The sequence below is a fragment of the Polyodon spathula genome, chromosome 26 (assembly GCF_017654505.1).
Source record: "Polyodon spathula isolate WHYD16114869_AA chromosome 26, ASM1765450v1, whole genome shotgun sequence".
NCBI classification, from domain to species: Eukaryota; Metazoa; Chordata; class Actinopteri; order Acipenseriformes; family Polyodontidae; genus Polyodon; species Polyodon spathula.
In genome coordinates this window covers 17,471,211-17,498,049 of record NC_054559.1, presented here as the reverse complement: position 1 = coordinate 17,498,049, position 26,839 = coordinate 17,471,211, and the positions used below count along the sequence as shown (strand labels likewise).

Sequence of the window (26,839 nt, the reverse complement as noted above, 5' to 3'; positions counted from 1 at the left end):
GTTAAGGAAAAACATGTGGAATATCACTAGCATCCAACACAAATAAACATCCATTCAAACAAGATGTTATACACCAACGGAAACCAAGACAATACAATTCACCATAGGGAAGCATTATGCAAGTTCACCACTGTAAATTTCTATGGTAATTTTGCAGTTTTTCCATGGTTATGGTTTGTCTTTTTTTTGGCTTTTAATATGCTTTACAATGCTTACCCACATATGCTATATTTTTAAATTTATTTTACAGGTCCTACAGCAAAATTATCAACAGGAGGAAAAAAAATTAAATGTGAGAATTACATCCCCCCCCCCCCCCCCCCCTCCCCTCCCCCCTCCTCCTCCTCCTCCTCCATTCGAACCAAGATTGATTCTGATCAGAGCTAGGAAAGCAATAAGAGAGTGCGAGGGTCATTTCAGCTGGTATGACAATCTGTTATGAATTCTTAAAGGAAAGGAAGGAAAAGAAAATCTGTATGCAAACATGAAGCTTGTGCCAACTAATCTTTGGAGGCTAGGTGGGATTTTTTTTTTTTTTTAAATAGACTTGACAAACTGCAGAAATCAAACAAGTTCTAAAACAATAGACAAAAGGGTTACACAATCAGTTAAAAGTCTGAAATGTTTAACACGGTGTTAGAACACTGGCCTGAGTATAAAAGTGTCTTTGTTAGATGTTCTCTGAGTTAACTAGCATGTTACCTAATTAACCTTTTGTCACCAATTACTGTTAACATGTGAGAGTCCATGATTACTATAAATATAGGTAGCATAGGCACAAGTTTGTTATTCCTGAATGTAAGGGAGCAGAAAATGGCAAAATACACTCAGTTAAGCAAAGAAAAAATGACTGTAATTACTTTAAGAAATGAAGGTCAATCTTTAAGACAAATCGCAAGAACTTTGCAAGTGTCTGTAACTGCTGTGGCCAAGACCAAATGATCTGAAGAAATTGGCACTCATGAGGACAGAACAAGGTCAGGCAGGCCAAGGGTGACCTCAGAATCAGTCACAAGTCTGCGAAACCGGCGATTAACTGCCTCTGAAATACAAGCTCAGCTAAATGTTACTAGAAGTACAGCTGTTTCAACATCAACTGCCCCGAGGAGATTGCGTGAAGCTGGCCTAACTGGAAGAATTGCTGCAAAGAAACCGTTGTTAAGAGGGCAGAATAAGAGGAAGAGACTTGCCTGGGCCAAAAAGCACAGAAACTGGACGTCTGAGAAGTGGAAGTTAATCTTATGGACTGATGAGTCAAAATTTGAATTTGGGTCCAACCGCCAAGTATTTATAAGACGCAGAGAGGGTGAGCGCATGAGTTCTGCATGTTTGGTTCCCACTGTCAAGCATGGAGGAGGCAGTGTCATGGTCTGGGGTTGCTTTGCTGGTGACAGAGTTGGTGATCTTTACCAAGTACATGGCAAGCTCTACCAGCATGGTTATCACAGCATACTTCAGAGGCATGCCATTCCATCAGGATTACAGCTAGTTAGGCAGTCCTTCATTCTTCAGCAAGATAATGACCCGAAACACACCTCAAAGTTGTGCAAGAACTATCTGGCGAAGAAGGAAAGTGAAGGCCAACTACAGCAGCAAGTAAACAGAGACCTCCAGTGGCCACAAGAAGACACTGCAGCAACTTGACTTGCAGCCATTGAACTCATGCAGTGGAACCCAAAGGCTAGTCTATCAGACGCTTCTTGTAAATCAAAGTAAATGCACATTAATGATACAAGTGGTTCCAAATTATCATGTATTAATTTAAAAGATCATTTAAGGGCTATTGCAACACAATGTGAACACTGATTGGTCTTTTGTATTGCAATTTGCAGACAAACTAAATTGCTAGGAATTCATTTAAAATTAACTGTAATGCATTAGCTTTTAAGAAAGAAATTACAAATACTACAATGATTATTTTAAATGTCTTGAAAATTCAATAATTAATTAGCAGACATTATCTAAAGCAATAGATTATCCACATTTAAAATGACTTTACATAAACAATGAATTAGAAGAAGAAGAAAAAAGGTCTCTCGAAGTTAATTAGGTCAGAAGTAGTCTGAAGTCAAAACAGCAGAAGAGTGCGCTGTGATTATACTATCAGCACAATATTGGCAGTAGGTTATAACCGGTAATTCTACTAAGACACATCCAAGACAAAGATGTTCTTCAACAGTGTCAAGGTGGTGATAAAGGATATATTTTCTGCTTCTCTTCGTTGTACAGCACGTCGACCAACTGAATCACATTTTTGTGCCTCAGCCTCCGTAGCAGCTGGATTTCTCTGAAAGAAACAAAAAGGAAAGATAAATATGGTGAGGAAAACAAAACAAAAAAACAAGCAGCAAACCGGGAACTGTTCCGACCGTCAGCAGGCCCACTGTTTATATGCCAGTAGTTAGAAACAACTTTTCCAGAAACTCAGATATGACGCCTGGCACTACACTGGGATAAAACCAGTTAGCTAGCTAACTTCAGACACCAAGCCTCCCATTGCATAGCAGTTTGTTCCAATCCTGGTTTTGCTAAGAGTTTAATAAGACACGCCCAAGCTTGTTACCTGTAAACTGTGGCTGATCAAGTCTGTATTCTAGAATGGGTGAAACTGCTATGCAATAGGAGTCATTTCCATCCCTGAAATAGATCAAAATATCAAAAGGTCACTGGCCTCATTTTCTTTTATTTGGTAAATTTTATTTCTTACACTGCTATCCACGGTGATGATAACTAGTGTTCTATGAGACTAGGGCACTCCTTCAATTTCATAATATGTGAAAGCACCGTGCACTGCAGAGAGGAACTGCACAAGGCCTCCTGGGAACGGTTTCCTTGTGTCTTGTAATTCTCTGTGATATTTGCTTGACATGTGGTATGAAATATCTACGATGATGGACTGGCAGGCTGATCCCAGGACTTAAATGACATGAGCTATGAGGACAGGTTAAAATACTTCAATCTCTTCAGCCAAGAATAAAGTAGGGAAAGTGGGGACCAGGCTATCAGACATACCCAAGAGATGTTCTCTGGTTAAGAGCGGAGCTAGAATTGAACAAAAACAAACTACAGCACAAGAGAAAGTGAAAGTGCAGCCAGGTACATCATGCTGCCAGCTAGTTCAGCTCATGCCTATCAGGGATATACCGTGGCACTGGGTCAGACAGCACAGAGCTCCACTCTTCTGTTATGCTATCGAGGAATTCCAGCTAGTGGATGCTATTCAGAATGCAGGCATGAGGAATAGTGCTCTAGAATCCAGAATGCTGAGTTCACCTGGAACAAACTGAAATCAACACTGAAAAATAAAAATGACCTTGACTTGTCTGGACCTCCCTGCGCCTTTAGTGTCCAAACACAGCAGCAAGATTATAACTGCTAACAGTAACAGGAAGCACCTTGGGTTATCTGGCCTAAAAAAAAAAAAACCTCCCACATACAAGGTTACTGGGTTTTTTCAAAAGTTCATACATTCCAAGGTGTACTTAAGATAAGGCAGAACCCCTACTACTCTTAACAGTCAACTCAGTTTGCATGGGTTTATGGTTCTCTGTGTATATGCATTATAAAAAGCAACTAGCAAGTTAAATGTCAGGCTAAAAGAGAGGACAGTGGTTTTAATCTGTTCAGCTGGAATGACAAAGTAAATCTTTATGGAAATCCAGGTGAAGCTCAAAACCTTTAACAAACTGTAGTAACAATTTTTGCTTTTGCATTTATTGGTGGTGCGCATTAGAAGTCCAAAATAAAAAATGGGAAGATACAGTATCCTTGCAGGCTGGGGAAGTAGCGGCACAGGCTGTACAGTGTATATTGGTAGGGAGTCAGGGAGACGCCGAGGAAGAGAGGCAGCAAGATTCATCTTCAGCAGTTATTTCAGATATTTCAAAGCTTCCCCAGTGTGTCCATTCCAACGTTCCCAGTTTAAATGCAGCTAGCAATGCATTAGCGCACAATGTCGGAATGGCTTGCGGGGTGATCTTAGAAGACACTGCCTGCGGCGTGCAGCACAAATGAAATCTACAAGATGGGTTTCTTCTGTGACGAGCTTCTCAGTTGTATTGTGGCTCTTAATAATATTCACTACAGTACAGTACGCTTGGTATTAGGAACACAGTGACCCTGAGAGTGCAGTTACTTTTAAACAGTAACTTTTCACATCCGTAACAACCAAGCTGGCAAGGGGTCTTTATAACCTTCCATTCATCCAATTGGCAAGATTTACTATTCATGCTTTAGCTTCAGTTCAACTATATGACTAATACGTTAATGAAAACTTCTAAATTTAAAACGTACAAGTTTAACTAAAATATCTACAACAATTTGAATGTAGGGGGAGGGAGCTAACTAAATATGATCGAATATTAACCTAATAGCTGAAAAAGATCTTGCCTTTTAAGTTAATCTTCAACCACACAGGCCTGCAGAGCCCAGTCAACTTTGATGCAGGTTCACTGGTTTCGGTTCAATAGGATAGTCGATAATTGAATCCACGGCGTATCAGATATAATGAACAGAGTTTAAGAAGTGTACAGATGTGCGCAGTGTGTGTACGGCAAGTTGAAACAGACTGCCTGCTGTGTGCCTACCTCACGGTATTTAAATGGGAGCTGCCTTCAATTAAATGCACAGACTAAATCGCTGTGAACCTATTTTAGTATTTTGAATAGCAGCCTGCAGTTACAGTAGCTGAAGTTTCTGGATGCCATCCGGGTCATCTTGCATGTCATATAAGTGAGCCCCTATCATGCCGAATTGGTTTAATATGTGAACGGAAGAGTAGGAGGAGGTGGAAAAAGTAGCAAAACTACATTTATTTTTAAATTCGCTTTTGTCAATATCTGCATCTGTAAATCCCTTCTGTGTTTGTTCCAGAAGTCCAGTTTACTGTACAGTGAACATCTGCTGTGTCAAGTCAGAGCAAACTGGCTGCAGCGCAGCAGTCTACAGATCCAACATACAGTTGTACAGCTTGCTAAATTAAAACAAGCATTAGTCATGCTGATAAAAAAATGGAAGCTTTGGGATTTAGTAAAAGATTAAAAATAGCTACTAGTATTTTCTATCAATTCAATATACAAACTGGCCACTAGAGTTAGAAACTAAAAGTGGCACGACAGCTTTGACCAGTTCATGGTTTTTTCAAACTACTGGTATGGCGCTGCCACTGGGATAGGACCAGATCCGGTATTTATTTGCATATTTATTCCCAAAAAATATAATCATACGGAACAACCACATACAGAACACACACATTGAAGTGATTATAGTAGCCCTTTCCACCCAATTACTTTTTACAGCACGTTAAACCTTCACTCCCAAACTCGGGCAACGCTGAACAGCATTTGTTTCTTTACAAAAAACTTTACACACACATTTACTGAATTTCACACAACAAAAAAATCTAAAAAGGACCTATCTATCTAACACAGGTGTATACGTTAATCTTAATGTTAAACCCAGAGGTCAGAGGCAGCTTGGTTAACCTTGACTACAGTGCTGGTACAAGCAGAGATTGAAAACAAAGAGCAGAGCACAACACAGTACATAAAAATGGTTTAGAAGTATGGAGAAAATTATGAATATATAAAACTACACAAACAAAACAGCTTATGAAAAATGTAAAGGTTTAACTGAGTTGTAAAGAAATAAAGGTTAAAGCACTACATGGAAAAGACTTGTTTTAGGCAGTTATGCAACATCACACCATCCTACTGCTGCGCCACTCCTTAGTCCTGCCAGTTCTGTCTGCCTTTGCGCAGAGGAATGCAGTCACTGAAATGTTCTGAATGAAGAGAGTACTGTACTATTGAAATCAAAACCATGCCCATATTAGTAGAGGCTGCATAGTGAGGTGTGGAGAAACTGCACGTTACCGGATCCACTGCAAACTTATTATTGCATTACTATGTCATTGTAGATATAACTTTTTACATCCTATTTCACATTGTATTCTATTAGTATTATTGTACTTCCTGTAAACTAAACTATTTAAATATGAATGTTGCATTGTAACCCTGTCCTGCCCTGTAACACCTGTAAGTCGCCTTGGAAAAGTGTCTGTCTAATTAAATAAATTAATAATAATAATAATAATAATAATAATACCTACACCAAGCTCGTACTGTCTCTGGAATTTTAGTGCATGAAAAAACTGGTTTCCAACTTCAAAAGGTATTTCTTGACGATAAATTACACTGCACACTCAATCTGTAATCTGCAGTGCAACATAAAACCTGAAGGTTTTCAAATTCTTTTTGATAGTGCTTAACAGTTATAGATAAAAGAAACAGAGACCCCAATTTTCTGTTCAGGCTTCTGCATTCTTCCAGTATTAGTCTGCTCCTGTATCTAGAACACAGACCCAACTGACTGTCCCGTTCGTTTTAATGGATTACCACCCTCTTCTTTGCTTTGCACTTATTTAGCCATACAGGCAGGGTACTACTTGCAGCAGTAAGGGGATTACGGTGAGATCATTAAGCCATCTATATAGACTTAAGAACCAAACCACACAGGAAACTGCATCTCAAAAGAACAGAACTGCAGCACAGACAGTGCAGGAACCCGCAACACTAAAGAAAGTCTCCTTGCTAAACACCTCAATTTAGCATGAACAAAAATGTTATGGTACTGTTTCATCGCTGACCTTTAAGGTGGCAATCACATGGTGTAGACCACATGGTTGATGAAACTAATGACAGGACTTGCTAAAACAAACCAGCAGTATCAAAGGGCCTTTTGCCCACAGGTTGACTAAAAGGGAGGGGTGCAGGGAAGGGAGGAGGGGAATGTCAAGCAGATGGCACAGCGTACGAAGTATTACTCTGCAGCGTAGCGATCAGTCACTTTAATAGCTTCTAGTGTCTTCCTCACAGACCAGCTCTTTGTTAAGAAGTGCAATCAGTTCCTCAACTCTTTCAGAACACATTTAGAGCAAAATCCTGGTCCAGCTCGGGGCAAATATATTTTGAAGTCAGATCAAACGCTGGCGAGCTGTTCTCTTCATCAGCGTGAGCAATCACAAACCAAAAAGCAAGCCTAAGAAGAGCACCAAATGAGGCGCTAGATCACTATAGTATAAAGAATGTCTACAGTTAAGTACCATCACAGTCAAAAAACCAACTATATCACAACAGCAACGTTGGGTCTGAACTTGCACACATTTCAAAGTCACAGCTATTTCATGAAAAGTTCCTGCTGTTGCTTCCTGGTACCTAGTCACTTCATGCTAGCAGCAGATCATGTGTAGCCTACAGCACAGGTACCAGGATGCAGCATTTTAGTGTTACAGGGATGGGAATAAGACCCCCCATTTCACAGCAGGTTGATCCATTCCTGGGTCTACTATGAGTTTTATAAGACACACCTGAACTTGTTACCTAGACTGTGGCTAATCAAGCTGGTATTAAAATATGGAATGGGTGAAACTGTTTTGCAATAGAAGTCTTATTTCCATCTCTGCATTGTATTTGAAATATTTGCATAAACTGAACTAAACTTAAAAAAATGTAATTTAAATGACTTAGCAACAAGTGATCTGAATAAAACAAATAGTTGGCAATATGGATTAGATGCATTTGTCAGCACTGATTTAAGTGGGTAAAGGCATGACATTTGCCTTGTATCAATTTCAAACAGCAACTGTTTATCTTGTTTAAGTAAACTTGCCCTATTCCTGTCACCCAGGTAAGCTACCCACGTGCCCTCAACAATAAATCAAGCAGGCCTGGCAGTGATTTACACTTACCTTTATCTGCAACAAGCACACCACTACAGAGAACTGGTAACAAAAGCGCCAAACACGCTGTGCCATGTAGTGGTCGGGACCATCTCATGCATTTGCCAGACCACACAAAGCTATGTAGCAATGGTGACACATGTGGCACGGTTCTGCATCACACAATGCATGATCAGTTTTTTTATTCTACTGTTCACTGATCCCATCTGCAGCCAATATGTTTTTATATTTGCAATATAAAAATAATATCGGGGTCTCTTCAGCTGGGACCTTGAAGAAGCAATCAAAATGTTGCTTGGAGTGACTGGATAATTCACTAACCAATTTCACTGCACTGGGCTTCAATTAGTATTGCTTTCCATGTGCTGTATTTACAGAAACTTGAATGAACAACAGACTCAAGCCTGTCATCCAGGCTTTAATGAAATGAAATCCTTTTCACTATCCACAGCTTTAGCATCAGTAGGTACAAAGTAAAAAAAAAAGTTTCTGAACATGCGCATTAGTAATGCTTATAAATCACTCAGGTGATCAACACAACAATTTATTTTTATATAGCGCTCCCAGGGCATTTTACAATTAAAAAAAAAACCAAAATGAAATAAAAAGGAAGCCAACGGCCTAGCAAATCCATCTTAAAAACGAGCAAACTCAAATAGCTATGTTTTTAAAATGCCAGCATTCCCGATATGATTTGGAATAGAGTTTCAAAGACAGGGTACAACTGATCTCAGGGTACGACTAGGGACATAAGGTACCAACGGTTCCTGCAAATACAAAGGCCCTAGACCATGAAGTGCCTAATAAGTAGTAAGAAGAATTGTAAAATCAATTGTCAATGCAGTGGTTTTAGAATCGGAGTCAAGTGTTGTGAACGGCAAGTGCGAGGAAGCACTGTGGCTGCAGCATTGCGAACCAGTTGAGGCTGACGGCATTTAGAATCAGGAAGGCCAGCAAACAAAGCATTGCAGTAATCTAGTCGAGATCAATACATTTCAGTGTTTAAGATTCATCCAATCTGAGCTGGACCAAAAGAAAAAGTAACACATGAAGTACACTTTTGTGTGAAAGTAAATTCCTAGTGATGTACACAGCTGAGACATAATAAAAAAACAAAAGGCTTACAAGTGCCACAGCCAGATCGCTCCTGATTTTGGCCAAACAAAAGTTCAACTAAAAAACTACGACAACCAGGAACAGCTTGCACAACCAACAGAGAATGGCAAGAGTTTCAAGTGGGCCCTATTTCTGGAATGGATTTCATTACATCGGTGTCTACATGCTGTACCAAGGACGGAAATAAGACTCCTGTTGCATAGCAGTTTTATCCATTCCAGGTTTTAAAACAAGCTTGATTAGCTACATACAGGTAACAAGCTCAGGTGTGTCTTAATACACTCATAGTGAAAGCAGGAATGGATCAAACTGCTGTGCAATGGGAGTCTTATTCCTGGTACCTGTGCTGTAGGCCACACAGGATCTGATTGCAGCTAGAACGAAGTGACGAGGTATCAGGAAGCAGAGGAGTCTTACATGCATTTCCATCCCTACCGTACTGCTGTCCTTACTTTTTGACGTTGGCTTCCCCGTTGGGAATCCTCCTCAGCTTCTTCTTCTTCAGGATCTTGACGGCCCTCCTGCAGAGGGTATCCGAGTCCAGCATCTCCTTCACTTTGCCGTAGGAGCCCTCCCCGAGCAGGTCCCCCATCAGGTACTTCCCGATCAGCTTGGCCCGCTTGCGCCGCGGCTGGTAGATGACCTCCGTGGAGTCAATGCGGTGGATGAAAGTGTCCATCCCCATCAGCTCATTGTCAGTCAGGTAGTCCAGCTGCTGGGGTTCATCCAGGTCCATTTTCACCCTAGGTCCAGCTAGTGCCCTACTGGTTCCAGTTCTGCACACAGAATTCTCTCAGAGGAAATATCCCTCTTTTACTCTCTGGTAGTCGTCCCAGTTGGTTCTGCCAACAGTACCGATCTCCAACCCAGATCCTTGGTGCACTGTTGCAATCAGTTGTGTCTTTGTGGTGTTAGAATGACCCCCTACTGTATAATACAATATATAACACTTGACAGGGGATCAACAGATGGCCTTCTCAGCAGGAGCTCAGTTCAGACAGACCTTGGCATTTACATTAATACTATTTTGTCATTTAACTTAAGTCCTGTATTTTTTTTTTTTTTTTTCAGTAGTGGCCTTCAATCCCTCCAGTGTGTTTTTTTTTTTTATTATTTGGTTGAGGTTACAAATTATACAATACTAAAATCACGGCTCCACAGTCAAATTAATCTGCAGTGCTATCAGCGCCACGTGCAGTCTCTTATAATTCAAGCACCAGGCCCTGGGGGGTCAATGAAAGGGTTTAAACACTTTCAGATTTGGTCTACAGGTGCATTAACAGACTTCTTTGGTATTGTGGTATTGCTTCGGGAAGATTTGTAATGGGGAAAGACCCCCTCTCTTTCTCCTGAGCCAAAATCGTGGGATTATACACAAAACAGCCTGCCGTCAGTTCCACTGCAGCTGCGACCTAGAAATAAATAAATAAATAAATACCATACATAAACAAATGAATAAATAAATGAATAAACAAACAAAACTTGCAAAATGGGCCGATACTATATAAAAGTAGAGCTGGTTCTAAATGATAAAGCCCAAGTCTCAGGGAAACTTTTACAGATTGCGTTACATTATTAATTTCCCCCCTGGCATTAAAAGTGAACATGATCTGACCAACTTAAAAGTGCAACAACTAATATTAATAGCCAATGCCTGGCCCCGGTTTAATACTCGACTGACATACAACTCTGTAAATTATAAAAGAATTCACAACGTGCTTTCTGTTTTTTGATGTGTGATAAACTCGTTAACACAGAGCAACAAGATAACAAACAAACACATTACAATGCAGTTATATTTCTATGTACTTGACTTACAGCTACATTACAATACTAATAATTAAAAAATATAAAAAAAAACACTTATTCTTACAGTCCGGCGTGCGGCAGATGTTACTGATGCTTTTTAAATTATGTTTAACTATTCGGGCGCTTGAGTGGTTTCAATTATTATTATTATGATTATTATTATTATTTTACACGTATTATCTGCCCTTTACAGAACCTGAAGACCGTACCATCTGAGGATTATTTCGCGAAAACTGAAGTCAGATATTACTGACTAGTATTTATTACATACGCTGCCAAGAACCAACGTACATTTCAGCCAGGGTCCCTGTCCCGTACCTGCCGTCCACGGGTTTGGCGCACTGGGCTTTACTCTGTATTTCTCGGACTCGTCTTCGGTGTTATCGTTTTGATAGCAAGAGGCTCGCTGTCCTGTAAACTGCAGCTCCAGTCAGGCGGCCTCCATCTTGATTACCTCCCCCTCACTCCAGTCTCAAACACCACGTCGGCGCGTCAACATGGCAACCGGAGGCGTGCGCTTCCATTGGCGCCTCGGTATGGCATTCACCTAAAGGTGCACCCCCTTGTGGGCGGGGCAGTCGAAAGCGAAACCCTAATTGGTCATTCTCGAGTTGCTCAAAGAGGCTCTCCGCCCCCCCACCCCTCCAGGCTTTTACAATGGGCGGGAAGGTGGGGGGGACGGAGGGGGATATATTTTTGTTTTGACTCACTGGCCCATCGCAGCGCACAGGAATATCCCATAGAAAGTGTCCCCAGGGCATTGATGATTGTTAATGGTTAGGGTCAGGGTTAGGTATTGGGTTTGAGGTTAGGGTTTAGGGCAGGGGTTGTTTAAGGGTTTCTACTCCTGAGGGGCAGTGTGAAACTGAAGGTGTTCAACTTTTGACTTCCAATATCTATATATATATAATATATAAATATATATATATATATATATATATATATATATATATATAATAATATACAGTGTTATCATGGTGTACTCTGAAGCGAGACCTAATAACGAATAACGCCCCCGATTGGTTTTGGTTAAATAAATTCAGTCAATCGGGATACGTCAAAACAAAATGGTCTTGCATAGTTGTATAATTCCCATACAGAATAATAATTATATAAACACGCTGGGAAGCGTACTGAAATATTGTATAAACATTGGGGACAAAAAAAAACCTAAGAAGCAAAATAAAGCCACTTCTTGTAAAATTGCAGGAAGGTAATGTTTATTATTATTATTATTATTAGTAGTAGTAGTAGTAGTAGTAGTAGTATTATAAGTATTTTAGAATATGTATTATTTTTGTGGCCCCGCACGTAAAACCCAACAGTGGCAAAATACAATAAAAGTTTCTGTGTATATCATTGATTTGGATTGATTTTATTCCCAGGGCAGGCACGCTTGTGTTGTATGTTTTGTTCAGTGAGAAGATGACTTTTCGTTTACTTCACATCTACTGTCGCCTGCTTCTTGGATACGACTTGTTAAAGGCGCTGCTTTAATCTCGGCATTTCTATTGCTAATGCTCTTTATTTACGCTGTGCTTAAAATAGCCCTGCCTGTCTATGTGGGTGTGTGCGTATATAACGAACGTGAGTCTTGCACACGGACTCTCAATATAGCTTGTAAGACTAACACACTGATAATGCTGCAAAGCGTGTTTCTGTAAATCATTCGTCCAAGGCCTATATATAACAAGCATGGTAGCTGTTGTTGAAATGTTGAACAGCTGTGCACATGGCAGGGTCTCGTGGTGAGAGCCCGACATTGCATTTCCTTTAAGTCATCTGCATTTTCATACTGTTATGATTCTTTATGGGAGTTCTCCATCATCCTCTATTGTTGCTGCCGCTGAGAGACGATGCTTACTAATTATTCCCCCAGGCGCGTTGAGCGTTGTAACTCTCAGTAACCATAGTTACAGGGGAAATACACTGGGGTTGGAGCTCAGTGCTAAAACCACCTCGCTTTGAGGGTCTTTTCAGAAAAACGGCATAGGTTGGCAGGCCTGGTGTTTAATGATCTAAGCAGAAACACTGCAATAATGAATTATACAAGACACACAGAACTGGATATTAAGCTGTCAAGAAGTGAAAACTATTCTGAAAATGTAGGATATTATCTTTTTAAGAGGTCCTGGGCTCGGCTGCTCACTCTGGGTATCTACCTTGCAGCACGCTGTTCTTGGTGGTCAGTAATGTCAAGAAGCAGCCGCTCGGATCATCAAAAGGTGAACAGAAAGAATGGCATTCTCGATAGTATGTGACAGCAGCAATGGGTTGCCATGGCTATTTTCAAACTGGTAGAGCTCTGTGTAACGATGGTATATACCTGATGTGGTGAGTTGATGAGGTAAACTTATTATTTAATCACCCTGTATATAAACTGCCCATGAAGAAAATGCTGACCATGTGTTTGACAATTAGCGGTGAGTCGTAAATTGCTGCTATCCAGTTCTAATAATAATCTTGAAGGAAGTGTTCTTTGTGCCGCCCCCGTTCCATAATTGGAATCAACAGTCCGAGCCCTTTGTAATCATGCCCAGTGAGCTGGGACCGTGTTCTCCTATCAAACGTAGCCCCAGGCTAGGCATTACTTAGGCTAGTTTTAGCTTCTGTGCAAGAGCAAGATGAGAATAATAACAATCTGACATTTTCTAACTCCACTCCTGCAAAAACACAGCTGGAGTCAGGCGCTTATCTAACAGTGCTGTCTCCAGCAACCGCAGCATTGCATGAAATTCACTGCTTTGGGTACATTCTTTCCTAATGTTACTTCGTAATGTGCTTCTGCTTCGGTGACTGTGGTTTTCATTAACCATTAGTCACCAAATGTTTAAACATTTTGGGTGGGGGTGGGGTAGAATAACAAGTATCCCACCCAGTCATGCTGCCGTGGTCTGCATTTGGGATCGCTGTAGAATAATTTGCATCAAGGGAAATTTAGCAAGGAGAATAAAAGGGGCAGCTAATGTCCCAGCCCCAAGGGTCACAAACCAGCTGCGGTGGTTGAATGCTTTGAGTCACAGGAATATTATGCAATGGAATAGCTCAGCTGAAGACTGTGTCGCTTCATATCTAACAAAGAATTCGCTTTCTTCACTTTCCCTATGAATAGTGTCAGCAGTAAGGGGTTCTACCTGAACAGTCACATTGTTGCCTGATTTGAACGATCAATCTGGGCCCTCAAAGCCAGGTAACAGCAGATTTTGAAACAAAACAAACCCACAATCAATCAAAATGTCTGCAAACCCCATAAAGTACCATCATGAAAATGTTTGAAATTGCTTAAAATAATATCCAACATTGCCTGGATTGAATTCCTCAGCAAAACACTGGGGAAGAAAAATAAAGAACTAAAATAACGGTCGCGTCTTTTTGCTCCCGGCTGTTATTATCCCAAAACCATGGAAATCACAAGAGGAGACTGCTCCAGCCCCCCTCCCTTTCACAGGCTTAACCCAAGAAAGTGACATGGGCGGGGCTGTCAGTGCGCCTCCTGCCTTACTTTCACCGCACAGGACATTACGCTCAAGCACTGGAGTGCTGTCTATGAGGATGCAGACAGTGCTGGGAAATGCCAGTACTAGTGTCTTTGTGCTCAAGCAATATTTTAAACTTTACAGAACCTTGTCACAAGAGGCTAGATGCAAACACCCTATTAACCTAAAACCAAGTTTGTTTGTTTTTTTAATGCTGATGTTAAATAAAAAATCTTCAACTATAAAAACATAGGTGAATTGCCGCCATTGTTGAAATAATTAAAAAGGGAAAACCAGCATCTTTTAGCAGCATGTTTTGAGTGTCTTAAGTGTATTTTTGTCGTTAAAAGCAAGTACAATTTAGTATTTCAAAAGCGGTACTTGTATCTGAATAAATCCCACATTTCAAGGATCTGGATCATCTTATAAACAAACATTTTTTATATATATATATATATATATATATATATAATTTTACTTTGGGGTACATCTGTAACTGGTATGGGGTCTACTCCTGTTACTTAGCTCACTGAAGTCAGGCTGTGAATGATCTACCAAATGCACATGTATAGGTATCGATAGAAATATATAAAACACCTGAGCTTTCTCCACAGTGATTCAACCAGCAGGAGTATTGATACTCATCACCACCGACTGAATAGAGCATTGGAGCAACCGGAAACCATGCAATCAACATGAAACTATTAAGGGAGAGAAACACACAAGCTTTTTTACTCTTTTAGCATCTTATTCACCGCAGCCATGCCAAGATGTAAAAATCACTCCTCTCAGCCATTCCGCCTCTGATCACCACGTTCTCTGTAATAATAGTTTAATTACAGGAAGGCTCAGTTAACTGCATTCAAGCAAAGTGGTTATTAATCAAACAGCAGCCGATGACATGGTTAATGCACTCTTAACACTGGCTATGATGGGACACAATCTAAAGCACTTGAGTTTTACTGTGTTTATTAATGTATTAAAAGAGCTATGCATTTGATTTTTAGAAGCACCCACACACGAAAACAAACCACAGCACGGTTTCACTTTGTTTACTGAACAACACAGTCATGTTTTAACAGGTTTCATTCAGATTTTGCTCCAGTTTAACCCTTTGTTATCACCATAAATAACGGCCGTTAACCCAACAGAACACGCAGGTTCCACCGTGCATGACGTCACATGCGTTTTAAAAAAGGCTCCGAGGTTTGAGAAGGGCTGTCTACCCTGCCAGCATTATGCAACTTCCAATTAAAGTCTTCCACTCTAGAGCCTGTTTTGCTTCGCTGGAAGTTCTGGGCTAAATTTAACAAGTGCAAACTCTCAGGAATGGCAAGCGGAGGATCTAGTTACACAACTACAGTCCTGCACTCCCTAAGGGGCTTCTATATTGAAGGCTGGCTCCGCGGTGCTGAAGGGCGGGCGGGGCGCACAGAAGCGGATATTACCGTCCCACGATTGCCAAACAAAAAGATCAGATTGTTGACCATGTCAAAAATAAGAGTGGAGTCAAGTTTATTTACTCAACACTTTCCCATTCTAGGAACCACAGCTATACCTGGAAATGATGTATGGATGTCATAATCAGAATTGCTTTAGTTTAGTTCACCCCCAAAAAAACCCAAAGCTTTCTAATTTTTTTAAACAGGTTGACAAAGATTTGCAGATAAGCAGCTGAACCACATTCACCAGGCAGAACAGCTGTATAATGACAGGAGCCCCTGCAAGAAAGAACACGAAGGGACACGTTAAAAAAAAAAAAAAAAAAAAGTTTATTATCGACAGAACACGACATTAAATTTTCCCAACTATAAATGTAGCAACAAAAAACGCACACAGCTAGACAGCAACTTTCTAGCAGAAGTATTTGGTTTTGAGGGTCAGGTTTGAGATTTCAGTCGAGACAAACCTACAACACATAGTGGGCTTGCTTGTTTCTGCGACCTACTGATTACTATGTACTCCGTTCAATGTTGGTCTTTAGTTGAAAAGAAGGTAGTGAATGCCGACAATGATAAATACACTATGCAGTCAAACCCATTGAAAGGGATTACCAGGCAACAATTGGGTGGAGGCTGGGGTGTGCAAGCAGCAACGTTCCCATCACCAATAGATGGTAAGTCGCACCCCGTGAGAAAATCCAACAGGTTAGTTCATGCTGCCTCTTTTAGAAATACAGTACTACAAGAATCGCTCAAAATTAGAATGCTGTAGATTTTATAAAAGAACCAGTGGAATATTTGTCTATTTTTTCCAGTAACACTGAAACAGTAAGACATGTAGCTAATTTGTGCAATTGCAACTAAGTGTCACTATTGCATTGCAAGAATCAAATCAGGAGATGCGGTAACCGTTGAAAGAGGCAACTCCTGTACTGTGCTGCTGTAGTGAAAACTAGCACACAATGCATCAATCACTGGATGTATCCAACAGTACCCCTTGCTTTAATACCTGCACCTTCAAGGCGAGCCTGGCTAGAGCAATGATTTCACCAATAAAAGCATGCAGATGATTCATTTCCATAGTATTTAATTCTGATTGGAGCATGCAGATGATTAAGACAGTCTTATGGTGGACTAGACAATACCAAACTCAGTAAGGATGGTAGACTATTAAAAAAAAAAAAAAAAAGTGATTTGAACTCTCTCCTTCAGTAGTACGGTCTTCTTGGATTGTTCTGAAACAGAAAGAAAAAAAGTAATGACAAACCAAAATTGGACCCATCAGTTATTCACAGCAGGCCTCCATATACCTCGGATTCCGATACCTTCAACAACTAGTGCAAAGAAATGACTTCATGACATTTCAACACAATTGAAGAAGAGGTTCCTCAGATACAAGTATAACACAAGTGTGACATACAGAAGAACTGATGAGACAGACCAATAACTTGCTCTAAAAACTCCCTTTTTAAGTTTCACCACAATTACAAGTGAAAGCTGCAAAGGAAACTCTGCATCCAACCCAGATCACTGCAGGAATCTGCAGCTGCACCCCCAATGCCCAGACATGCTCTGCTTCAGCTCTCAGTTAAAAATAACCATGGAAACAACACAAGCACAGCAGAACTGAAAACATGAAAACGGTTTTAAAAACCTTGATCAAGAACACGAACCGTGTCAGGGCTAATAACTGTCAGTAGCAACAAGCACGGCATATCCATGGAAACCCCTTTAAACGCTGCCTTAAAAAGAAGCCTCAGGTCATCCATGTTTGCAGATCAATAACACAGCTTGCTTGCTCAGGTAATTTCTGGGATAACAGCTTGTTAACTTCCCCCTGCGTCTCCATTTTCCTTACGAGGTTACAAAACCATACAAGAGACACCACAAGACGGGATAGATCTTAAATGACCTTTGGGGTATGAACAGACTGCTTGGGGTACAGCATGTTCCTCTCGCTATTACTGCTGGCAGTACCTCAGCGCTTGGTGTCAGCTACCACTTAAGGGATAATTTAGGTCAACACTGCTCAAGATCCCTTCCAATCCAGATCATTACACCAAGCAGGTCCTAAATTATTATAATTGCACCTGTTAAGGGCCAAATAAATAATTTTGCACCCGACTGGTACACAAGCCCAGACAGGAACAGATCTCATGGGCTGGAGTTGTGCACCACAGCTTGATTTAGACAGGAGGTCCCCAGCATTCCAGAGTCATTACGGGTCGTACCAGGGGGTTGGGCCTGAAGCGGTATGCCAGCATCATCCTCTTGCGGAACGCGTCATACTCGTCGTCGTCTTTCGAGAGTTCCGCTGGCCGGTCAACCCCGAACCCGGCCCCATCCACCGCGGTCGTGCCTCTGCCAGGGAGAGAGGGAGGGTTAGGGGCAGGTACTGCTGGGACCAATATTCAGACAAACACTGCTTGGAATGTCTTCGCCTGCAACACTGGCCATGTTCACATTCGTTACTAGAACATTACAGGGATGAAAATGAGACTCCTACTGCATAGCAGTTTCACTCATTCCAGGTTTTAATACATGCTTGATTAGCCACAGTGTCTAGTAAAACCAGGAATGGCTCAAACCACCATGCAATGGGAGTCTTATTTCCATCCCTGCATTATACTGACTGTATTAAAAACCTACATCAAGCAAGGGATGCACATTGATTCTACTGAAACTTCATTTGATAGCGTGCTGGTTGTATAATATCTGAGCAACAGCTCGTAGTACAAGGGTTATCTTGCAGAGAGCTGTTCTACAGGTCTAGTGTGCAAGAGGTACAGAAATACACAGTGAACTGTCGCATCCTACCTCTAGAGTGAAAGCATTCTTTCATGCAGCCGCCCACCTGTTCACTGGGTTCTTGATGCCTTGCCCGTCTGATCCCAGCCCGTCTCCTTCCTTCCAGCCCATCTTCATCAGCATCTGGAAGCCGAGGTTCTCCACAGTCAGCTTGAACTCCTTGTACTCCGAGTAATCTGGCTCGCGCCCCTCCTGCAAGGGGAAGAGAAATCACAGCAGGTTAGAGGCTTGGGGTCCCAACACAGGCTTACAAAGAGTTAGGAGCATTATTATATGCACGATCGCACCTAACTGCAGTGCACATTAAATAGAAACTGCTTTGGCACACCTGCCATGGTCGTTTAAGGGAGAATATTTCTGTATGTGCAGCATCCCCACCCCTAGAACCATCTAAGGGCCTCCAAGGGTCCTCAGTTTGGGAAAAGTTGGTTTGCTGTAATCAACAAGCCCTTGCTTTTGTAATGTACTCTTATATACATTACAATGCTCCCCTAACCTTCAGTGCCTTGAAGGTCTCCATGAATTTGTCCAGTTCATCAGGGGGCAGGAAATCCCCAATGAAGTGCTTGCCTTGGCCCATCTCTGTCAGCTGCTCTGCCCACTCTGAAACAAACAAACAAACAGATTTGTTAGCAGGTTGCCAAGGGTGTTAAGTTACATGGAAATGAGGTCACTCAGGCTTGCAAACCTGTATCTCTGCACACTATTGGCTCAGGACTCTGATATTTTGGCTGGCTGACTTACTCAAAAAGGTACCAAACACTACTGCACAGAAATTTTAGCCATTCCAGGTTTTACTATGAGCTGTATAGGTAACAAGCTCAGGTGCTCCTTACTAAACTCCCAGCAAAATGAGAAATTGCTCAAACTGCTATGCAATGAGAGTCCCATCCCAGTAGTAGTCCACATGTTTGAGTGTATAACCCCCACCTCTGGTTTTCTCCATCTCCATCTGGCGCAGCCGGTGTTCCCAGGTGCCCCCTTTGGAGTCGATCTCCTCGTCGCTGTCATACTCGTGCTGGTGGTCCCTAATGGCCTTCTCCCACATGATGTGCATCTCCTGCATGGCCCGCTTGTGCTTCATGATCATGTCGAACATCTGCTGCATCTAGAAATAGAGAAATATCGCATTAAACAGAAACCTTGCAGGCAAATTTAGCCCTGGATTACAGTAAATAGTCCACAGGGTTAAAATACATGTGTGTAGACTTTAGATTACAACCCAGACTATGGAACGGTTGTAACCTGTATTAGTGACACAGTACCAGGAACAAGAGCAGTGTAGACTTGTTAGTAACATTGTGGTGCTTGATAAACCTAAAACTAAAGGAAAAAAAAAAACACACAAGCAAAGAAAGCAGTGATAATGTTGCACAGGCTAATAAGAAAAAAAAAGAAAAAAGAGACATACCTCCTGCTGCTCCTTCAGCTGTTTCTTCTGGTCCTCCGACAGTTCAGTGACCCCCACCAGACCCACAGGCTTGCCTTTATCATAGCCAAGACCCCTCAGCTCCTGAGCTGCAAACACACACACACACACACACACACCAGACAATGCTGTTAAAAGCACTGGTGCAACTGAATGTAGAAATACGAAAAGAAGCCTAGATTTAATGACTAACATTTCACTGTCAATGCCAAGAGAAAGACAATGAAATGAAAATCAATAAGGGGGCTTTCACCCTTAAAAACAAAACAGCAGTACCAGTCAGTGCTGGGGGCTCCAGCTCTGGGGGAATGATGATAGGAGGTGCTGGGATGTCCAATTTGTCATCCTCGGCCCCCCAGCGGCTCTTTCTCTTTCTCTTGGTGGCGGAGGGTCCGGGTGAGGGCTGTGGAGCTGGTGCTGGTACTGGTTCCGGGGAGGCAGTCTGTGCTGTCAGGGGGGGCGGGGGGAAAGTGCATAGGGGGCTCCTGCGTTTCTGCTTCACCTGGGACTCCCGGTCCCCCGATCCAGCTCCAGAGTTCTGGGCCCTGTTGGCGCAGCGAAACTCCTCCACTTTCTGACGGTAGAATCTGTGATCCCTGCTGTGTGTCTCGTATAAAAACCTAAGGGTAGGCCAGAAAGAGAGTGAGAGAGAAGCATAAAACATAAATAAGGTCACGTTTCTGTGCTGTGGGTTAGCTTTGCAAAAACTTGAATCTCCCCCAAGCTTCAATGCACTCAGGGGCACTTAATGCAACAATAAAAAGCCTAATAAAAAGACTTTAAAATGTAAGATTCTGCCCTTACTGATTAAAAAACAAATATAAATGTTTGATACAGTCCAATAAGACACACCTGACCTTGTTACCTATATACTGTGGCTAGTCAAGCTCATAGTAAAACCTGGAGTGGGTGAAACTGCTGTGCAATAGGAGTCTTAATTCCACCCCTGCACAATAGAAGCTGTTGTTTTCTGCTGGTGGAAAGCAGGTGTCTCTCTCTTACCTGAAGGCAGAGTTTTCGCAGTTGTTCTGAATGGCGATAGCTTCCACTTCGGGCCCTCCGTCTGCCACAAACTTGGCCAGTTTCTCTGCCACAATCCGAGTCTCAGGGTCCACTGGGGGTGAAACTTTAAGCAGGCTATCAGTACTGGGGTTCAACCCAAACACTAACTCAACAGCCACTTAGCGTCTATGTTGACCAGGGGATAAGAAGGAGGAAAGGGGAAGGGGGGGAGGGGGAGGAATTGTATTTTAAAAGAGGGACCCCCAATTCTCCTAATAAACGCACTCATGCCAATTCAAGAAAGAAAGAAAAAAAATGTCTCTTGCCCTAATGTCACGGATGTCTGTTTATGAAAAAGACCCAGGCCTTCCCCCTTTTCAATGTGCTTCACGCCTGCCCTGCACTGGAGGGATCATAGCTTCTCTTAGGGGTGAGGAAGCAGTTCAGTTTGCCATGCTTAAAGCCTGCCCTGGACTGGAGGGAGCACACTTTCTCTTAGTTAGAAAGGGAGCAGTTCAGTCTCCATGCACATCCAATCCTAGACCTCTCTCACAGATCTGATTTATTAAAAAAAAATAACTAAACACTACATCCCCTGACTTTTATAATTTACATTTCATTACAGCTAAATATAATATTTACACCTGGTCTACACTGCCCTGTGTGGAATGGTTAGACAGTAAGCTGGGCAAAAGGTGGATGTTTTACAGTGCTGAAGCGCGCAGAGCTCTCTAGCAGAATAACCTTACCTCCAGAGTACGAGGATGAGGCGTAGTTTGGGTTGTCCTTCCTTAGCTCTGCAACTTTCCGCCTGTAGTACAGATAATCCCGGCTATTCTTATCATACAAGAACCTGCAGCCAAAACATTGGAAAGTGTTGATATACCTGCAGCCACAACTAGAGGAGATCAGCAATCTTCCGAGAACACCGGATCTCATGTGATCAAAGGGGAGAGAGATCCCCACTTGTCATGGAATGAAAATGCCATTTCTTTCTTAGTTAAGAGAAACTAAGTTAAGGCTGACGAGTATGGTTTTCTGCAATTAGTTTACATGCTTAAAGCTATCAATATCTTGTGTGGTTTGTCTAATTAAGCGCGGGTGTGTAACTCAACTCCCACCAAAAGCTGGAATGGAATGGCTCAGCTCAAACAGCCAGGCATTTGTTGTCTTAACCCTTTCATGCATGGCGACCTCATATGGGGACTAAGTCTTTATATGGGCACATATAGAAGACCAAATGCATGACAGCCTCTTATGAGGCTAGGAGACAGTCTTACTTTTGTTGCATGATGACCTCATAGGATGCCACCCCCACCTCCCCATATTTTTTTTAATTCAATTTAATTAATTTAATTTCTTTCAATTAAATATACTGTGCCAAAACTACTTTGTGTTTTTTTTTTTTCCCCAGCTATTTTCAATAATTCATGCATGAAATACACCCTAAAAAGACGAATGAATGAATAAATACTGCAAACACATATCAACGAAGAAGTGCCCTTACGAGAACACAGGGCTGTCCCGGTAGTCTTCCTTCGCTTTCTTCTCCAGTTCTGGGCCCCCTTCCGCCACAAATCGGGCCAGCTTCTCCAGTATGGTGCGGGTTTCCTTATCCTCTGGGGGGGAAACTTTAAGCAGGCTATCAGTACTGAGCCTTAGCTCACAAACACACTCTCTCCCACTCGCACCACCAGTCAGGTTCTACAGAGCCACTGAGGGGGGAGGGAGGGAACTGGGAGAGAGAATGTCAATGAAACAGAGAGGGAAAGAGAATCACGTTCCATCTCTAGAGCTCACAGCTAAGAGCAGACGCAAGGCTTTTCAATTTTGTAAGAGCTGCTGAGTCTCTTTGCTCGCCAGGTGTTTAGCTTTACCATTTGATTATGTGGTGGCGATAGCAAAGTTTTGTTTTTTTAATTTATTTTCTTGTAAAACATGACTTTTTTTAGCATCCTTTAACAGGGTCAAATACTTTTATTTCAAAATCCTTTCGACTTTTCTCTGCCTGCTATAAAATATACATAGCCTAAACTAAACTGCAGAACAAAAACAATAATAATGACGACAACAACAAGCTTTGCCATAAAAATTAAAAAATGAAAAAATCTAATCAGACCAATTCCTGCAGTTATTTAACCCTTCACTGGATCTTACTAGACCGATAAACAATTTTTATTGTTCCTCTTTTTACCTTTGACCTCCAGGAAGTGGGCGTCGTCTGCCTCCTCCTCCTCCTCGTCGGGGGACAGGAAGACACTGGCCCGGCTGGAGCTGGGCGTCTGCTTGGCGTGAGAGTAGCTCTTGAACTGACTGAGCATGCTGCCGACCCCCAACCCGGGCCGCTTGCCAATGAGGATGCCTTTCTTCTGTGGCAGGACCCCACCGCTAGCAGAAGCAGCAGATTTATTAGAGTTGCTGGTGGTGGTGGTGCTGCTGCTGCTGCTGCTGCTGCTGCTGCTGCTGCTGGAGCTCGAAGCTGTGCCTAGGTGGAAATGAGCTTTGAAAAGTCAGAACCAGGTCTGATAGTCTGCCCTCTAATCACAGCCTGCCTGGTCTGCTGCATTTTACTATTATAACAAACTAGTTATTAGGGCATTCAGGTTTTACACATTATCCACAACAGCAAAAAATCATTATTTGACGTTAAAATATAAGGAATAAAGTCAAGCAGAAAAAAAAAACCTTTCAGCTAGTAACTGCTTCTGGTACTCTAAAGAATGCTCAATGCTAAACTTTTTTGTTCTTTAGTTTAGGTTTTATGCATTATAAAAACAATTTGGGATGCAATTTCTACTTGTTCAGGCTTTGCAGATTTCAATTTTTAAATTTCAGAACACTAACATACAACTGCAAGTAATTTTAGATAGTAGATCTATATTCCAAGTTTCAATACACACACACACACACAGAGACAGGATGTCCTGTACCTGAATCTGGCTTGTCTTTCTGCATCTTCAGAAACTGCTGCAAGAAGCTGCCGTCATTTACAAACTTATTAGACAACTCCCCCTGCTGGTGAACTGCTCTATTAAACAAAAAAAAAAATATATATATATATATATTTATCATGATATTGCTGGGAGAAATACATGAATATTGAAACAGACAACTCCCACACTTGGTCTTTCAATTGGGCAGGCAATGCATCCAGTGAATTCTGAGGAAAAAAATTATCATGTTCATATAACCTGAATTTATACATGACTATTAAAAAGATCACACAAAGGAAACCAATGCATCACCGAGGTCAGAGTTTTTCTCTGCTTTCTTTAACAGGTAATCGGACAGAGTGAAGGGATTTATTTTACTTTGTAAGGGTTTTTTTTTTTTGGTTTGTTTTACTGTAAGATGGTCTGAATTATACTTGTATTCCAGCCACTTAAAATGAAAGAATCTTCAAATATTCAGTTACATTTTGGAAGACTATTCGAACATGCTTTTCCCACCACTAGTATTTTATAATACAACACATCCGCTATTTTTGTGACTTTTTCCTGCCTTCCTCTTGGGGCGCCTTTGCAAACGAACGGTTTGTTGCTCATATGGCTTTTAAAAGAACAAAAACAATCCAAATCAATGTATAAAATCAGAACGCAGTGTTAAAGAGAGCGACCGTTTCTGCAGTCCCTGCATACTTTGGCGGAAGAGGTTTCTGATTGAGCTGGTGGCTGGTCCTGGCTTGCTGTGCCATTTTGGCCTCGATTTCTCGTTTCTTCTGGGCAATCAGCTCTTCCTGGTGCAGGATGTTGATGCTCATTTTGTTGTTTTTCGGTGCGGAACCGAACCTCCAACCGGACCGTCCTGTACACAATTAGAAGGAAAAAAATAATGAATCCGATTAATTGCCATAAAAAAATGCATTTGACATTAGAGCAGATCATTCTACCAGCTGTAAGATTTTAGCAATTTCATCCATTCTAGGTTTTACTACAAGCTTGATTAGCCACAGTGCAGGTAACAAGCTCAAGCATGTCTTACTAATTTCAGGGTAAAACCAGGAATGGATCAAACTGCTATGCAACGGGAGTCTAATTTCCATCCCTGGGATTTTTACTGGCACTAAGGCAGCCGATTTGCTGTTGCCAGTAGTTGCACAAAACTATTTGTTTTTTGTTAAATGCATTAACTACTCATTTCTATAAACCTAAGGCCATGAAAATATCAATGTGTCCCTTTCTTCAGCCCTGCCGTTAAGCTACTGACAGCATTTGGTTCAGGGGTCTCTTACTGGTAGAAGAATTGTGTATTGGATATAAGAAACTCCCAAAAAGATCCTAGCCCAGGCGTGAATACAAGACTCCTATTGCATTGCAGTTTCAGCCATTCCAGGTTTTAATACAAGCTTGATTAGCCCGCAGTGTATTGGTAAACTCAAGTGGCTCTTATTAAACTCATAGCAGAACTAGGATTCTGGACCAAACTGCTGTGCAATGGGGGTCTTACTGTAGAAGATTCTCTCCTGGTTAGTCAGTCTGATAAATTATTGTTTTAAAAACCGGTAAATGTACAACCGCAGAATTGAATGGAAAAAAAAAAAAAAAAAACCGTCGTTAAACGTCTAAATAAACTTAACACAGCATAAGACGATCCAAACTCGCACAATACCAGCTCTTAAATGAATAACGAATCAGCAGTCGGCAGTGTATTATTTTTATCCGGGTGGTCTTACAGTACAGTAGGCCAGACCCTAAACAAAACCACCCAAAATACCGTCGCATTTAATTGTTCTCAAATCGAAACGTTATAGCGCGTTAGCTGAAAAATGACCATTGCTTAATACTCTATTATTTCCATACGCCGAATAACTGGCTATCTTGAAAGGAAATATCAACTTTATCTTGTTTATTTATTTATATTGTTTTGCCCAACCTGTCTCGCCGCTCTCCATAGCTGTTTTCCCTGAAGGACTAATCGTAACTTCCGTTTCCGTTGCGCCCCTGTTCATTGTTTGACATTACTCTTTTTTTTTTTCTTTCTTTTTTTTGGTTTGTTTTGCATAATTCAGAACTACAACTCCCAGTGGGCCATTGGGGCATTAAATTAGTAACCAGGACAATGATTCTGGTGGGTCGGTGGGTGGGGGTGCTAGCACGTGCAGATCTAGTACGTACAGTGTACTATACATGTATGTATAGTATTTTGCTGAAATGCTACACAATGCATTTTCACCTGTTTCAGTGAGAGCAAAAACTAGCAAAAAAAAAAAAAAACCCAACACTTTAAACCCATTACTTGTTCCGTGAAATTAGCAGTTTGGTTTTATTTGCTATATGCACCGCCCTTGGTGCGCCCTGCCCCACTAACTGAGTGAAAAGGAAAATGTGCTTCCCAATTGCAACAACACGTCATACTTCGTAGTTGAACTAAATACCTACGGGTTGAGTTTCAGAGTGTGGTTAATTTATATATTGCATTGTCTATTAAAGTGTTATTCAAGAAGGTCTTATATTAAATATTAATATATAAAGGGAAGGGAAACGATGGGTTTTTGTGCGTTGAATAGGGAAGTGGAGATAATCATCTTGTGTGGTCACTTTATTAGAAATTGTCTGAAGCCTGGCTGGACTGCAGGGAGCACTCTTTCTCTTAGAGGGTGACGGAGGGAGCAGTTCAGTCTCCATGCCTCAAGCCTGCCCTGGACTGCAGGGAGCACCCTTTCTCTTAGTTGGTGACTGAGGGAGCAGTTCAGTCTCCATGCCTCAAGCCTGCCCTGGACTGCAGGGAGCACCCTTTCTCTTAGGGTGGTGAGGGAGCAGTTCAGTCTCCATGCCTCAAGCCTGCCCTGGACTGCAGGGAGCACCCTTTCTCTTAGTTGGTGACGGAGGGAGAAGTTCAGTCTCCATGCCTCAAGCCTGCCCTGGACTGCAGGTAGCACCCTTTCTCTTAGTTGGTGACGGAGGGAGAGTTCAGTGCCTCAAGCCTGCCCTCCATGCACCCTTTCTCAGTTCAGTCTCCATGCCTCAAGCCTGCCCTGGACTGGAGGGAGCACCCTTTCTCCTAGGGAGTGAGGGAAGGG

General features: G+C 41.8%; 2 protein-coding genes across 6 annotated transcripts in view; both read right to left on the bottom strand.

The window, feature by feature from the left end:
- LOC121300738 (serine/threonine-protein kinase STK11) overlaps nt 1-11,143 on the bottom strand; it is a 40,707-nt gene extending 29,564 nt beyond the window's left edge. For 3 of the 4 annotated variants that reach the window (XM_041229507.1, XM_041229509.1, XM_041229510.1), the window contains exons 1-3: nt 10,955-11,143; nt 9,307-10,266; nt 2,204-2,287 (exon numbers count right to left, since the gene is read on the bottom strand). In XM_041229507.1, coding sequence (XP_041085441.1) covers nt 2,204-2,287; nt 9,307-9,590 — 368 coding nt within the window. In that variant the 5' untranslated portion in view covers nt 9,591-10,266; nt 10,955-11,143. The remainder of the gene's footprint in view (nt 1-2,203; nt 2,288-9,306; nt 10,267-10,954) is intronic. The other variant, XM_041229508.1, reaches the window with a different exon arrangement.
- A 4,999-nt stretch (nt 11,144-16,142) lies between these two features.
- LOC121300829 (SURP and G-patch domain-containing protein 1-like) lies at nt 16,143-25,749 on the bottom strand. 2 transcript variants are annotated; one of them, XM_041229723.1, is made up of 14 exons: nt 25,693-25,749; nt 24,459-24,624; nt 23,751-23,848; nt 23,015-23,320; nt 22,328-22,451; nt 21,570-21,673; nt 20,821-20,944; nt 20,095-20,438; nt 19,801-19,907; nt 19,320-19,497; nt 18,886-18,992; nt 18,436-18,581; nt 17,813-17,942; nt 16,143-16,816 (listed from the first exon to the last, which is right to left on the bottom strand). In XM_041229723.1, the coding sequence occupies exons 1-14, from the start codon at nt 25,709-25,711 to the stop codon at nt 16,790-16,792; spliced, it is 1,980 nt and encodes a 659-aa protein (XP_041085657.1). In that variant the 5' UTR covers nt 25,712-25,749; the 3' UTR covers nt 16,143-16,789. The 2 variants fall into 2 exon arrangements, with proteins under 2 accessions (XP_041085657.1, XP_041085658.1); XM_041229724.1 differs by having other exon boundaries at nt 23,015-23,305.
- Nucleotides 25,750-26,839: the final 1,090 nt, after the last annotated feature.

What these genes read in the sequence shown, in the direction of transcription:
- LOC121300829 (XM_041229723.1), bottom strand. An exon ending in CCACTTCCTGGAGGTCAAAG is followed by an intron (nt 22,452 to 23,014) that starts GTAAAAAGAGGA and finishes GCCTGCTTAAAG; the next exon opens with TTTCCCCCCCAGAGGATAAG. An exon ending in GCTTCAGGCCCAACCCCCTG is followed by an intron (nt 16,817 to 17,812) that starts GTACGACCCGTA and finishes TTTCTGTTTCAG; the next exon opens with AACAATCCAAGAAGACCGTA.